The sequence below is a fragment of the Papaver somniferum genome, chromosome 11, assembly GCF_003573695.1.
Source record: "Papaver somniferum cultivar HN1 chromosome 11, ASM357369v1, whole genome shotgun sequence".
Classification (NCBI taxonomy): Eukaryota; Viridiplantae; Streptophyta; class Magnoliopsida; order Ranunculales; family Papaveraceae; genus Papaver; species Papaver somniferum.
In genome coordinates, this window is record NC_039368.1 from 39,175,334 (window position 1) to 39,188,665 (window position 13,332).

The 13,332-nt window shown below is 35.0% G+C and overlaps 1 protein-coding gene across 2 annotated transcripts; it reads left to right on the top strand.

The window, feature by feature from the left end:
* The first annotated feature begins 4,394 nt into the window (after positions 1–4,394).
* LOC113321601 lies at positions 4,395–10,107 on the top strand. 2 transcript variants are annotated; one of them, XM_026569483.1, is made up of 4 exons: positions 4,434–4,618; positions 7,769–7,897; positions 8,296–8,604; positions 9,749–10,107. In XM_026569483.1, exons 2-4 carry the CDS (start codon positions 7,884–7,886, stop codon positions 9,807–9,809), a joined length of 384 nt encoding a protein of 127 aa, XP_026425268.1. In that variant the 5' UTR covers positions 4,434–4,618; positions 7,769–7,883; the 3' UTR covers positions 9,810–10,107. The 2 variants fall into 2 exon arrangements, with proteins under 2 accessions (XP_026425267.1, XP_026425268.1); XM_026569482.1 differs by lacking the exon at positions 7,769–7,897 and having other exon boundaries at positions 4,395–4,618.
* The last annotated feature ends 3,225 nt before the right edge of the window (positions 10,108–13,332 follow it).

The window sequence follows — 13,332 nt, forward strand, 5'->3', positions numbered from 1 at the left end:
TGGCTTTGGGAAAAAATAGTTTGTGAATAACAACTATATAACGTCCTCTAAGAATGTTTCAATGATTGAAATGAGAGTTTAGATTATACAACCATTGTTGGATACAAGCATTGTGTGGAAGCACATACATGTATAAGTCCTTATTCTTTGAACTAAAGTATGCGTACTTTGCTGCTCAGGAAAATCGGAACAGAGTTCGCGAACCCAGTTCGCGTACTGTCGGAGGTTCTCTTCCCGAGAAAATCTGCCGGAGTTTGTGAACTATTTACAAACTTATTACGGGTACTTAAGTCCGAATACCTAGTCCGCGTACTTAGGTTGGTTATTTTCTAAAAACGATTATTCGTGAACTTATACTTATATAAAATAAGGAATGCAAGTTTTCAAACCGTGGCTATAAAGTTCATGAATCGATTCGAGTGAATCAAATCGTTTTTGCTTCGATTGTGTCTTGTATACTTCTATAAGATCTAAGCAATTGAACAACTCTCTAAATAGTTCATTTGAGTCATTTGAACTAGTTAAGGTAAAGAAGAATATCGTTGATATGAAAGTGATCATATGGCTAACCATTTGGTTAACTATTGTTGAACCAACGAATGTACATGTTTGGGTACGGTTACACAAACCTAAAACATGCATTTCATTTGTGTATAACAAGCTAAGTTTTCGATCCAACGGTTGAAAGATATTAGCTTGAATCTAATCAGGTTTTCATCTAACGGTGAATATTGAATGCTTTGTTACTAAGCTAACATTGATTGCAAACCTCGATTTGAAAGACTATATAAGGGAGAACTCTAGCAACTGGGAAACCTAATCCCCATACCTCATGTGTGATACTAGTTGTATAAGCTAGAGTCAATTCTCCTTTAAGCTTAGGTTTCTACCGAGACCCTGTAGGTTAACTACTTGAAGACTTCATTGGGATTGTGAAGCCAGACCGATATTACTTTCTTGTAGTTGTGTGATCTGATCTTGTTGTTTCTATCCTATTGAGTACAATCGTAACGATTGGATTGTGATTGATATATCTGATAGTCAAGATAATAAAAGTAATCACAAACATATTCGTCTCATCGTTTGTGATTCCACAATATCTTCTTACTTGTGATTGATATCTCCGATAGGCAAGATAATAAAAGTAATCACAAACATCTTCGTCTCATCGTTTGTGATTCCACAATATCTTCTTTCGCCTCGTCGATTAAGATTATTGTGAGGTGATTGATAATACTGAGTTGTTCTTCGGGAATATAAGTCTGGTTTATCAATTGGTTTATGTTCACCTTGATTTATCAAAACATGGAACAAAACTCGTAGGTATTTCTGTGGGAGACGGATTTATCTATTACCATAGACTTTTCTGTGTGATACAGATTTGTTTATTAAAGTCTTCGACTTTGGGTCATCGCGACTCTTAGTTGTGGGTGAGATCATCTAAGGGAATCAAGTGCGTAGTCTCCTGATGGGATCAGAGACGTAGGAGCATAATTGTACCTTGGATCAGTGTGAGATTGATTGGGGTTCAACTATTATCCAGACCGAAGTTAGTTTGTAGTAGGATAGTGTCTGTAGCGGCTTAATACAATGTGTGTTCAATCTGGACTAGGTCCCGGGGTTTTTCTGCATTTTCGGTTTCCTCGTTAACAAGACTTCTGGTGTCTGTGTTATTTCTTTTCCGTATTATATTTTGTTATATAATTGATATCACATTTTGTGTGTTTGAATCAATCAATTGGTAAATCCGACCTTTGGTTGTTGATTGTTGATTGTAAGTGATTGATACTTGAACATTGGTCTTTGGTACCGTTCAAGTGATTTCTCTTGTATTCAATTAGACTCGCAGATTTCTATTTGCATGAGTAAGAATTGAATCGAGAAAAAGAGAAATAACTCTGTGATATACTTAGTCTAGTTGATTCTCTTGAAAGTATATTGAAGTTAGTCCATACAGATTGCTAATCGAAATATTGGGTGTGGTTGTTGTACCCCCGCGTTTTCAGATAACTTAATTTCTCAAAACCAGAGTGCTTTTATCCCAAAAAGAAGTATCTTTGATAACATTCTGTTAGCCAATGAGGCAATTTATGCAGTTAACCATCATAAAGGTAAAGTTGGTATAGCTTCTATTAAACTTGACATGTCTAAAGCCTATGACAAGCTTGAATGGTCTTTTCTTGAAAAAGTTTTTAAAAAATGGGTATGTCAGAAGATTGGGTTAACCTAATAAACCAATGTAGTAATACTGTTTCTTACTCAGTTTTGCTAAATTGTAGCCCTAATGGCTTAGTCAAACCTAAAAGAGGTTTGAGACAAGGAGATCCTTTGTCCTCTTATCTCTATATTATTTTCTATGAAGCTTTACCTGCTTACATTGACTCTCTAACTATGAAATGTCTAGTGGAAGGCATTAAGGTGTGTAAAGATGCTCCCTGCATAACTCATCTTTTCTTTACCGATGATTCTCTAATGTTTTCTAAAACTACTGTAAAATATTTTCAAACCATCAAAGATTATTTGCAGAAGTATTGTCTAGCTTCTGGTCAAAAAATAAATTTTGGAAAATTTGTGTCCTTCATCGTATTCAAATCTTCATTTGGAAAGCTGCTAGAACTTTTATACCTGCTAGAACTGTTTTCCATACCAGAATGCTTATGAATTATGTGGACTGTACTAGATGTTTCGATATCTATGAATCTGTTATGCATGCTTTAGTCCCGTGCCTTTTGCTAGTCATGTCAGGTTTCTTGCTTCTCTTTGTGTTAATACTAATGCTTTCATAAAAAAAGTCCTTTATTCATCGACTGGTTAACTTTATGGTTGGTTTATCCGGTTACTAGAATTACTGATGCTTGTTTGTAATATCCTTTGGTCCTTGTGGAGTAGTAGAAACAATCTAGTGTACAACAAACTTAAAGAAACTCATTCTACTGTGATTATTAAAGCCAAGCTATGCTTCTGACTAGAAAACCTAATCACCAAATCCCTTCTAGCATCTTTATAAGTTATCGTGATAAATGGATGCCCCCACCTCTTAGATGGATAAAATGCAACATTGATGGTGTCTTTGATGACATTTCTCTGGAAAAAAGTGCAGGCTATATGATGAGAGACTTTTCCAATAGATTTTCTTTTTGCACTTCAATCGTGTTTGAAGTTGAATCTGCTGCAGAGGCAGAGGCTAGCTAGCGCTATCTCGACAGTGCTAAAGAAGGGTGTGGAGCAAAAGCTAACTCACATTATCATTAAAAGTGATACTAAGGATCTTATTGACCAATTTTCTTCTGGGAGATTTGATGGTGATCCAAGAACTGACGCCATTTACAAAGATATTCAGTTCTTTTCGTCTCCTTTAATCGGATGTATATTTACTTTTCAGCCTAGTACTTGTAATTTTGTTGCTCATGAGCTAAAACAAACAATTCCTCTATGTACTGGTTTGTTCCTCCTATTTGGCTTCCGCCAATTGTTGAGACGGATCATTCGCCTTTTTGGAGACCGTTGATTTATTTAAAAAAAATGAAAATAAATAAATAAACGGGTACCTAGCTCAGCTGGTCATCCCCGTTTTCCAAAGTTTCATGCGCTCCAGGAGGTCCCAGGTTTGAGCCCCCAATGGCGTAATATTGCAGGAATTAACATGGAAGGTAGAGTTAGCTTGCCCCCCTTGTGACACAATCTCAGCCCCCATCCGCTTCAGCTCCCTTGGCTAGGTAACCCATGAGGCTCGCTGGAAGCACCCCCCATAATGGCGTAATAATAATAAAGAGTATTACATTAACTAGTTGGAAGCCTAACAAGTTAAGCTCCAACAACGTACTACTACATTAATTGAACAGGTTGTCGTGCTAGCCTACCAGCGAGCCTCACGGGTAACCTAGCCAAAGGCGCCGAAGAGGATGGAGGGGCTGAAATTGTGTCACAAGGGGGGCAAGTTAACTCTACCTTCCATATTAATTCCTGCAATATTACGCCATTGGGAGCTCGAACCTGGTACCTCTTGGAGCACATGGAACTGTGGAAAACGGGGATGACCAGCTGAACTAGGCGCCCGTTCTTATTAACTTGGGCCTTTACCTGTTCAGTTTTTATTGTTTATTTACGATGCGGTTACGATGTGGTCGGACACATACTCGAAGTATGTGGTCCTTTTTTAAATGTCGTATAAAATAGGAAAACAGTTTTATTACCTAACTGTTCTTCTTCTTTTTTATTTCTAACTTTCTACCTTTTCTCAAAAAATGAAGCAGTAGGGGGTTTAGAGGGGCAGATTTTATAAAAAATGTTTATTGTTTATACTCAATGTCTAACGACCAGGACCGGGGTGCCATCCCTGCTGCGGTGCTGCCTCATATTTTGCATATCAAATGGCTCACCTATTTTACATGCTAGTACCCGACGCACGAATTTGATCCATTTACTGCGTATCCCGATTAGACGTACCGGGGCTTTCAGAGAGAGAGAGAGAAGAGAGGAGAAGAAGAAAGATGTCGCTGGTTGATTATGCTTCCAGTTCAGATGATGAAGATGGAAATATTAAAGATAAACAACACGACGTAGCAGAAGATGGAAACTCTCAGCCTTCTACTGTTCTTGAAGCTCATCATTATAACCAGTAAACATTCTCCTTCTCTTTAGTTTAATTTGATTATCATTAGTTTAGCAGAGGTTAAATTGAATTAGGGTTTTTGTTTAGTGTCTTACTTGTTCCATCTTTTCCCATATGTAATTATTTTTATTCATCATCATTGTTTTTTATTTTGAAAATATCCCAAATTAATCAATTTATTTTGGAAAAACTGTATTATACCATTATTTAGGGTTTGTGGACTCTTTCTTCATAGAAAGAAGCAATTATTAACAGGTACATAACGTTGTTGACGGTTCTCATCTGGCCTAGGAACATATATTAACTATTGGATATGTTGTAGTAATACTGTTAACACCACCACGAATTTGAATTTTGAACTAGATATGTCACCAAAGATAGCTGCATATTGGTCACTTTTAGACTAGTATACTTGAGTATAAGAATATATTTTGGCCTATTATGTGTTGTTTATAGTGCCATGCCGATAACTAGATATCTGAAACTGATATTGTGGAATTGGAATAACGAATTATAACCAAGTCCCAGCTTAGTAATTGTACCAATATGCGATTGACCATAAGAAGAAGGTGATGGAAGATGAACCTAAAACTTGCTTTCACGGCAGATGGTGAAGGCTACTCACTTGTAGTTCTATATTATATGAGAATCCATTTGGGTGTTTGAAAAAGTACAACCACGACTGCTAACTCAACTTTAACTGGAAACTAGTCTAATATGCATCATTAGACATAGAAGAAAAAGGCAAGGGTGGTTAAACAACAAACATATCCAAGGATAGCTGTTTTGATGTCGTACAGCACACTCTGCTACAATGAGATTAGTGTTTGCATGTGTAAGTGGGTATACCTGATTTATACCATGACTGTTGTTTGATTTTCCAAATAAGATTGGTAGATATGCTATCTAGTATTTACCAGTGTGAAGTGATAACTTTGTGCTGAGCAATATCAGGAGTGTAGATGAACTTCTCTTTGTGCTGTTTGAATGATAAAGAAATTGAATTGTTTGGCTTAATTTTGTTTCTTCTCAAAAATTGCGCTCAATTCCGCCAAGATCTCTTGGTTAGCTGGGGAAGAATCCAAACAAGTGGATTTTTGAGGAACACATCTTTGGATTTGGATATAATATAATGTTCAGTCATTCTGAGGGTTATCTCAAGTTTCAAAAGTGTTCTAGGATCCTCTATACTAAAGACTTGATACAGGTTAGTGGTTGGAGAGAGTATCACTTTTGTGCACCAAAACTCTTGCCGACTTTGAATTGTACCTAATTTCACTGCTTGATTTGTGGATTCTCTTTGTAGATCAATTTATCATTATATGTGAAGTCACATCCAGGGAATCAAAATTAGAATTGATATCTGGATTTTGTGAGTTCAACAGCCTTAAAGTTGGCAACTTGGCCACTTTGCTGAGTTGGATACAACTATTAATAAATAGCAATCTGTGTTTGTATCCTAGGGTTGACTATCTCGTCATACATGTTCTGCTAGTTAGAGGACCTGACATTCTCTAAGGGGCATAAAGGGCCAGTATTTTAATATGGGTTGTTTTTTGGTAGGAATTACCTATAGGTACAATTTTAGTGTTCTTAGTTAGTGGCAGGTCCATCCACTAAAGCCCAGTAACCAAAGGTCCATAATTAAAAGAAAAGAGAAAAATGGACCCAATTTTTTATGCCCAGGTCCTGCACACGTGTGAGATGTATTATGCGCATTTTTAAAATTACCAAAACACCCTTATGTATATAAAAGCGGCGTTACTAAATTTTCATTTCATTTTTCTATTTTCATTTCAACTTCTCAGATCCAAATCGGGAGAGCTGCTAGAAGAGATTTTTTTTCTTGGGTTTTTATCGACGAACGGGAGATTAGTTATTTCGATTTTGTTTGTTTAACCGAGATTTGGTTAGTTTTAATGTTGTCTTATTTTATTTGAAGCTATTTAGATCTTTATTTTTAATGTAATGGAGAAATTCAACTGAGATACGTATTTGAAGTTATTGTTACCTACAGATGAAGACAATCAACAAAGAATCAATCAAGGTATGTGGTTTATATTTGATTCTTAGGTTGATTATTCAATTCGTCCAAATTTGTGTTTGGAGGTCTTATAGTTAGTTCAGATCTACATAAATAATCATGTTTTATGTACATTTTGTTACTAGATCTGATATTTTAGCTTCATTTGGTTGTTTTTGATATGCTTTTGAGTTTATTTTTGTGTATTAATCATCGGTACGTATGTGATATACTGGTGGATTTTGATGAAACAAGTTCAGATCTAAATAAAGAATCATGTTTTATGTTTATTTCATTAGTAGATCTGATATTTTTATGGTTTTTGGTTTGTTTTTCAGTTTTCTTTTGTGTATTAACTATCAGTACGTATATGACGTACTGTTTTCTTTTTGTGTTTACTATGAATCTATAGGTTTTCTCTTTTTTTTTTTTGGTTTGATCCAGGAGTACATATATGGAATACTTAAATATGTGCTTTGATTCAGTTATATTTTATGGATTCATCACTTCTTCCTGACATGCAATTGAGTTTTTAGTTTATGAATCTGCAGTACGTATGTCGTACTGATAAAAACTTTTTTTGCTTTTGTTTTATTCATAGTTTCGCAGTTTAGTTTGCTATTGTGTATTAATCATCGGTACGTATATGATATACTAGTGGATTTTGATGAAACAAGTTCAGATTTAAATAAAAAATCATGTTTTATTTTTATTTCATCAGTAGATCTGATATTTTTTATGGTTTTTGCTTTGTTTTTCAGTTTTCTTTTGTGTATCAACTATCAGTACATATATGACGTACTGTTTTCTTTTTGTGTTTACTATGAATCTATAAGGTATCTCTTATTTTTTTTTGGTTTGATCCAGGAGTACATATATGGAATACTTAAATATGTGCTTTGATTTGGTTATATTTTATGGATTCATCACTTCTTGACATGCAATTGAGTTTTTAGTTTATGAATCAGCAGTACGTATATGTCGTACTGATAAAAACTTCTTTTTATTCTGTTTTATTCATCGTTTTGCCACTTTATTTTGGTTTGATCCATGAGTACGTATGTGAAATACTGAAATAGATGCTAGTTTTGTTGCTATGTTTTAATATTGTTATATTCTGGTCACATTTACAGGTTCAATATGTCCAACGGATACATACTCTATGTGTAAGCAGTGCGGCAGATATATACCCAGATTTGCAAGTAGTATAGCAGATATGTACTCAGATTTGTAAGCAGTTTAGCAGATATGTACTCAAATTTGTAAGCAGTATGGCAGATATGTACTCAAATTTGTAAACAGTGTAGCAGATATGTACTCAAATTTGTGGTCTTTTATATGTTTTAATTAAATTTGGATCTCCAGATAAATAAAATCCCGATTTGGTAGAAGTATTTTATTTCACACGTATTTAAACAATAGGGTATATTAGTCATTTTCATGTTTTCAAAGAATTTTGGACCCTAGGATAAGGATAAAATCCGGTTGGACCCTAGCATAAATAACGTTATGGGCTTAGGACCAAACAAGAAATTTTCCTTGTTTTTTTCTATTGTTTCTTCGTTTAAGTGAACACAGAAGCAGGAACCAGTCTTGTTTTCTTTTTTCATCGCTTGCTGGCTTCTGAATTTTCTGATATTCATAAGATATGTTGATGTAGGAGATCGATTACTTCGTCACCCCAACCACCCGAAAGTTCTTCACAGTCACTAACACGTCCTATCGAGAAACTTCCAGATGCCTCACTACTTCTAGATTCAGCCGCCTTCTCATCTCATCAAATGAGTGGCAATGATCACTCATCTAGAGTTGCAGCTGCTATGGCAGAGAGTTCATCACGCAAGAGAGAATCAAAGGGCTCAGCTTCCACCAATCCACGAAGTAAGTTTCCCAGAGGGAACTTGCCTAATACAAAAAGTTTTCCGGATACTGTTGGCGGTGTGCTAGTTCCCCCTCAGCTCAAAGGAAGGTTAGCATTCAAATTCCACCTTTTCCTTTCATTTTTTTTTTAGTTTGCTGAACAGAAGTAAAAAACGCGAATATGTTTCCTAGGTTTCTGTTCTTAATGTTTCTCGAAAAGTATGTCAGATAGTAGTCCTTGTTATCACCTTTCATCTTTCAAACTCTATAGTCAATCATGGAGTCAAGCATTAACAGTTCTTTGTACTGTTTGGATATAATCATATCAAACGGTCCAAAACTTAACATAAACATAATTAGGGAATCAGCCAGGAGAGGAATGAGTCGAATGACACGAAAGTGTTCCTCTTCTTTTTTTGACACTGATAGAATGTACATCAGAGGGATGGAGAGTTCTATAAGATGAGGGAGATAGGGATGTAGGTGAGTTGATGGTGGAAGGATAAAAAGCTTCATAAGAAAAGTCTAATGCAGATATGAAAATTAATGAAGGGTCTGCTTATTGTCAAATGATGGCTTTACTGAAGTGATCACGATCTCTTTTCTTTTCTCAATTACTCAATTATCAAACACAGAAAGGTGATAACTTGGCATTTCCTTACAGCTGAAGTTAATTTGTTCTATAGTTCATCAGTCAAAACATGCTCATGAGTCTTGCACGACCCCGTAGCCTCAAGGCTTACATCACTTGCATCATTCATTGATGTCTCCTCATTTTGGAGGATTTCAAATAGGGTGAGAAAGAAGTAAAACAGGTACAGCATTTTCGTGGCTTAAGAAGAATTCGATTCAGAATTCATGTCAGTGTCCAGAAGCTTTGACATTCATTACGAGTTTGTGCAACCTATAACATAAGTTGAAGTCACATGTATGTAGTGTTCAACAGCTTAGCTCTTTGCCTTCCTTTTTTAAAATTGTTTTTTGAGAATCTACATATCTTGAATAGGCAGTTTTGGCTGATGCAGAATTCAGAACGTAAGAGTTATTTGAAATCCAAATTGACTTTATGGAGCAACATACATGTTATATTCCACTTTGCTATTTGGGCTACAAATTATAAGTTTATAGGCATCACACCTGAAGTTATTTGTCATTCAACACATGTTCATGGAGTTCATCCTAATTTCCTTAATTTTGAATACTCCTCATCAGCGTTCATGTTTGATCTGATGTTTAAAGTTCCATTTTTGCAGGAGCAATGTCGTTACAGAAGATATAGGAAAGCTTTTTGTGAAAACTAAGAAGACATGCTAATGGCCCCTCTCATTAAGGGGTGGTGCTGATCTCTGAAGTCTGGCTTTCTTTTTGTTCGTTATGATAAAAGACATAGAAAAAGTGTCACAGGTACTCAGACTTCAACTAACATAATACACCTGGACTTAAGAAAAATGGCAGACAAACCTTTTGGTACTTCATACGTCTGTTAAATGGTTAGGATCTGTTTCATTGTTGAGTTATGTCTGATGTTAACATGTATGAAGAAAAATCTAGTGCTATTTAGCAGTTCATTGTCTCGCCAATCATGTTTGTAAATTGTAAATAATCGCCTGCTTGGGATGTATCCAAATGAAACATGTGTGAACTTCTGCAATTTTCTGTTAGCAATCTACAAAAAACATCCAAAAAAACTAGAAGCTGCAGCATGGTCTGAACAAATATTTCTTTGAAACGACGTGCAGAAAATAAGATTCTGCATATGCAGAATGAATTTTTATAACCGTATGAATTTCTAGGAGGTGCCTGAAATGTATATAAAATGAGAAGCCAACGTGTTAGGTCCCCATAACTTAACCCCATACGATTTGGGAAAGTAGGAATTACTGTTTAGTCCAGTTTTTCATGACCCAGTTAATGGCTAGTCCACCCGTGAAAAATATTTACTCGCTGGTCCAAAAACATGTTTTTGGACTAGATTATTTACTCGTTAGTCCAAAAACTTTGTGCAGATTATAAAATGTGTTTTCTAAATGCCTAAAATACCCTTTGCAGATCTAATTAGTATCAACACATGTAAATATTACTAGTAGTATGTTACTACATACTAGTAATATCAATACGGTGATACTACATACTAATATGTACTGTACTAGTAGTAACAAAAATATGTTACTAGTAAATTAGGTAACTACTTTACTATACTAGTAGTAATATATGTACTAGTTTACTACTAATATGTAGTACTAATATTAATGTGTAGTATACTAGTATAACATAACATAACAATATTAATATATAGTATCAATACATTACTTAACAGTTTTGATATGTAGTACAATACATATTGATACTACATATTAATACGTAGTATCAATACATAACATTTATTGACATGTATGACATAACATATTGATACTACATATTTATATGTAGTGTCAATACATAACATAACAATATTTATTTATATGTAGTACACTAGAATATGACCCGTGCCGTAACGGTCCGGGTTTTGAATTTGTTAATGTTACTCGATTTTGCAAAGTGTGGCCTTGTTGACTTATCTACAAAATAAAATAAAATGGTAAATCTTTTACATGATTCGGTAATGTTTTTTTGCTAATAATATTGGTCAAGATAATTCATACCGATCATTAATAATAAGCACCACATATTTTTATATTGTTGGATGTTTCCTTCTAGATTTAAATCAGCAAGTAAGCATAAGAAAGCATTAATCACTGCGCAGCTATCGAGTGTAGGAGCAATTTAAGTCTTCTATCAGGAAAGCATGTTTCCTTTCCTAGGCCCTACGTTACATTTTTTAGGAAACTTGGATCCTTTTGTTTTTTTGTTTTCACATATTTCCCACCTGAGAAAATTTAAATGTTTTAGTTCTAAAAAAAAAAGATCGGCATTAAGAGAATTTCGAGGTTGAAATTTCACCAAAAAATACGAATTACAATTGGAACGTAGAAAATGAGTCGAGTGCGGTTTGAGTAGGAAGTTCTGGGATGAGGTAGGAGGCGGAGTTCTATGGTTATTTCTTATTGTGAATGGGGAGCACCCACAAAATTTCTCCATACGATGTGTAGTTTCGTGCCCAAGTGTATGGAAACAGCTGTGTGCAACTGAATTCTGCCTACTGCAAGTCCCATTTCTCTATTTCCGGTATTCTTATCACTTGTAAACTTCTTGATCCACAGTGATGATGCTCGCAGCATCACGCAGAGCACATGATTTTTTCTGTTTGGCAGGGAGGAAGTTTGAGGGAAGAAATTCATAGCCCGATTAAGTAGACACATTTCATAATGTAACTGTCGAATTCAAATTTTCCAACTGAAGGACACATGGTTCACTCAACTGAAGCGACCAACAAACTTGAGGGGAAGATATAAAAGGATACAACATTTAGCAGTAAAATGTAAATAAATCGACAATTAAGTTGTTCCATATTCGGGATCTCCTGTTATCAAATTGGTTCAGAATGGATAGCGCGGAGGCCGAAAAAAAGTGCACGGAATCCTTAAGGAATCTAAAATTCATATGCTTCTGCCTCTAGTTTAGTGAACAAAGTCTAAGTGATGATTCCAGCATTGTAAGCAACTTTAGGCACTAAGATCTAGTTTCTGACTCGCGGAAAACCATAATACTCACGGAAAAAATGTGGTTGCACTCGTGACTTCCTCATACCCATGCAAAACAAAGACATAAATTAATTATGAAAATTCAAGCACACCAAAAAAAAAGTTTTAACATTTGTAACCCCATAAAGAGACCTCACTTCCCTGTTATTATGAACATCTGACAAACAACGCATTTCCGGAACAGCAGTCTGAAAGGCAATATAGAAAGTGAAGTTTTAACATGGGAAAAATTTATCAATGTTTCAAGAAAGGTGTTAAAACAACTGCGCATCTTACTTAATGTTTCTCTTCCTCATAATCCTACATAATAAGTGAATCGAATACAACCTCCTTAGAGAAAGCAATCTACAGTCAATATGGTATTACTGGCGACAAAAACAATTTGTACAAATGGTAACATTTAATTAGAGTATTACTGTTTTGGGAGAAATGGACTCATATCCCGAACTAAGATCTTGAACACTAAGTCTACATCGAGATTCTCGGAAAATTAGAAACCTTAGAAAGAAAAATGGTACATACGCACCATAGTCAAACTTATGTTTGTAATTGCGAAATAATATAACACATAAATTTTCCATAACATATTGGTGACCTCTTAAAGTCTTTAATACTCATCCTGGTATCCAGATTTAAGTCCTCCTTTAAGCAAGACGCAAAAACAATTTCTTTTTATACTTAAGTACCACCGATTACGAACATAAGAACCATTTTCTTTGTTTTTTTTCTTCCAGCTGGGATGATAGCCATGTAGGATTATGAGCCAAAAAGACTTCTTGAATCTTGAATGGATGAATAATAGAAAGTACCAACATATAACAGACTGAATCAAAATATAAGCTTACTCAGGATTCAAGTATTTAGGAACCCATTGAGGAGTAAGGAATTATATATAAGGCAACAGAAAGACACAAAAACACAATCACATAGTAGAAGACATACCTGTTATGTGACAACAAAGTTCCTTCGCCGTCTTAATTTAAACTTCAAGCGCACAAAAATGTTAATTGGTCGATGATAAGCATCATCATTTTCATCTACTCCTAAAAAGCAAACAAACATAGATTTAGCCCGGTGATTTACTGAACAAAAGTATTGTGTTAATTAAGTATAAGAAAATATTGATCTTTATTCAAACAGTAAATGTATTTGACTAACATAGAGATGTATAAACGAATACCTTAACTTTTTGCTTC

Bases quoted from the DNA above. Each gene is read 5' to 3' on its own strand.
- LOC113321601 (XM_026569482.1), top strand. From the start codon at position 4,491: ATGTCGCTGGTTGATTATGCTTCCAGTTCAGATGATGAAGATGGAAAT. The intron at 4,619-8,295 runs GTAAACATTCTC...ATGTTGATGTAG, and splicing joins GAAGCTCATCATTATAACCA to GAGATCGATTACTTCGTCAC. The intron at 8,605-9,748 runs GTTAGCATTCAA...CCATTTTTGCAG, and splicing joins CCCCCTCAGCTCAAAGGAAG to GAGCAATGTCGTTACAGAAG.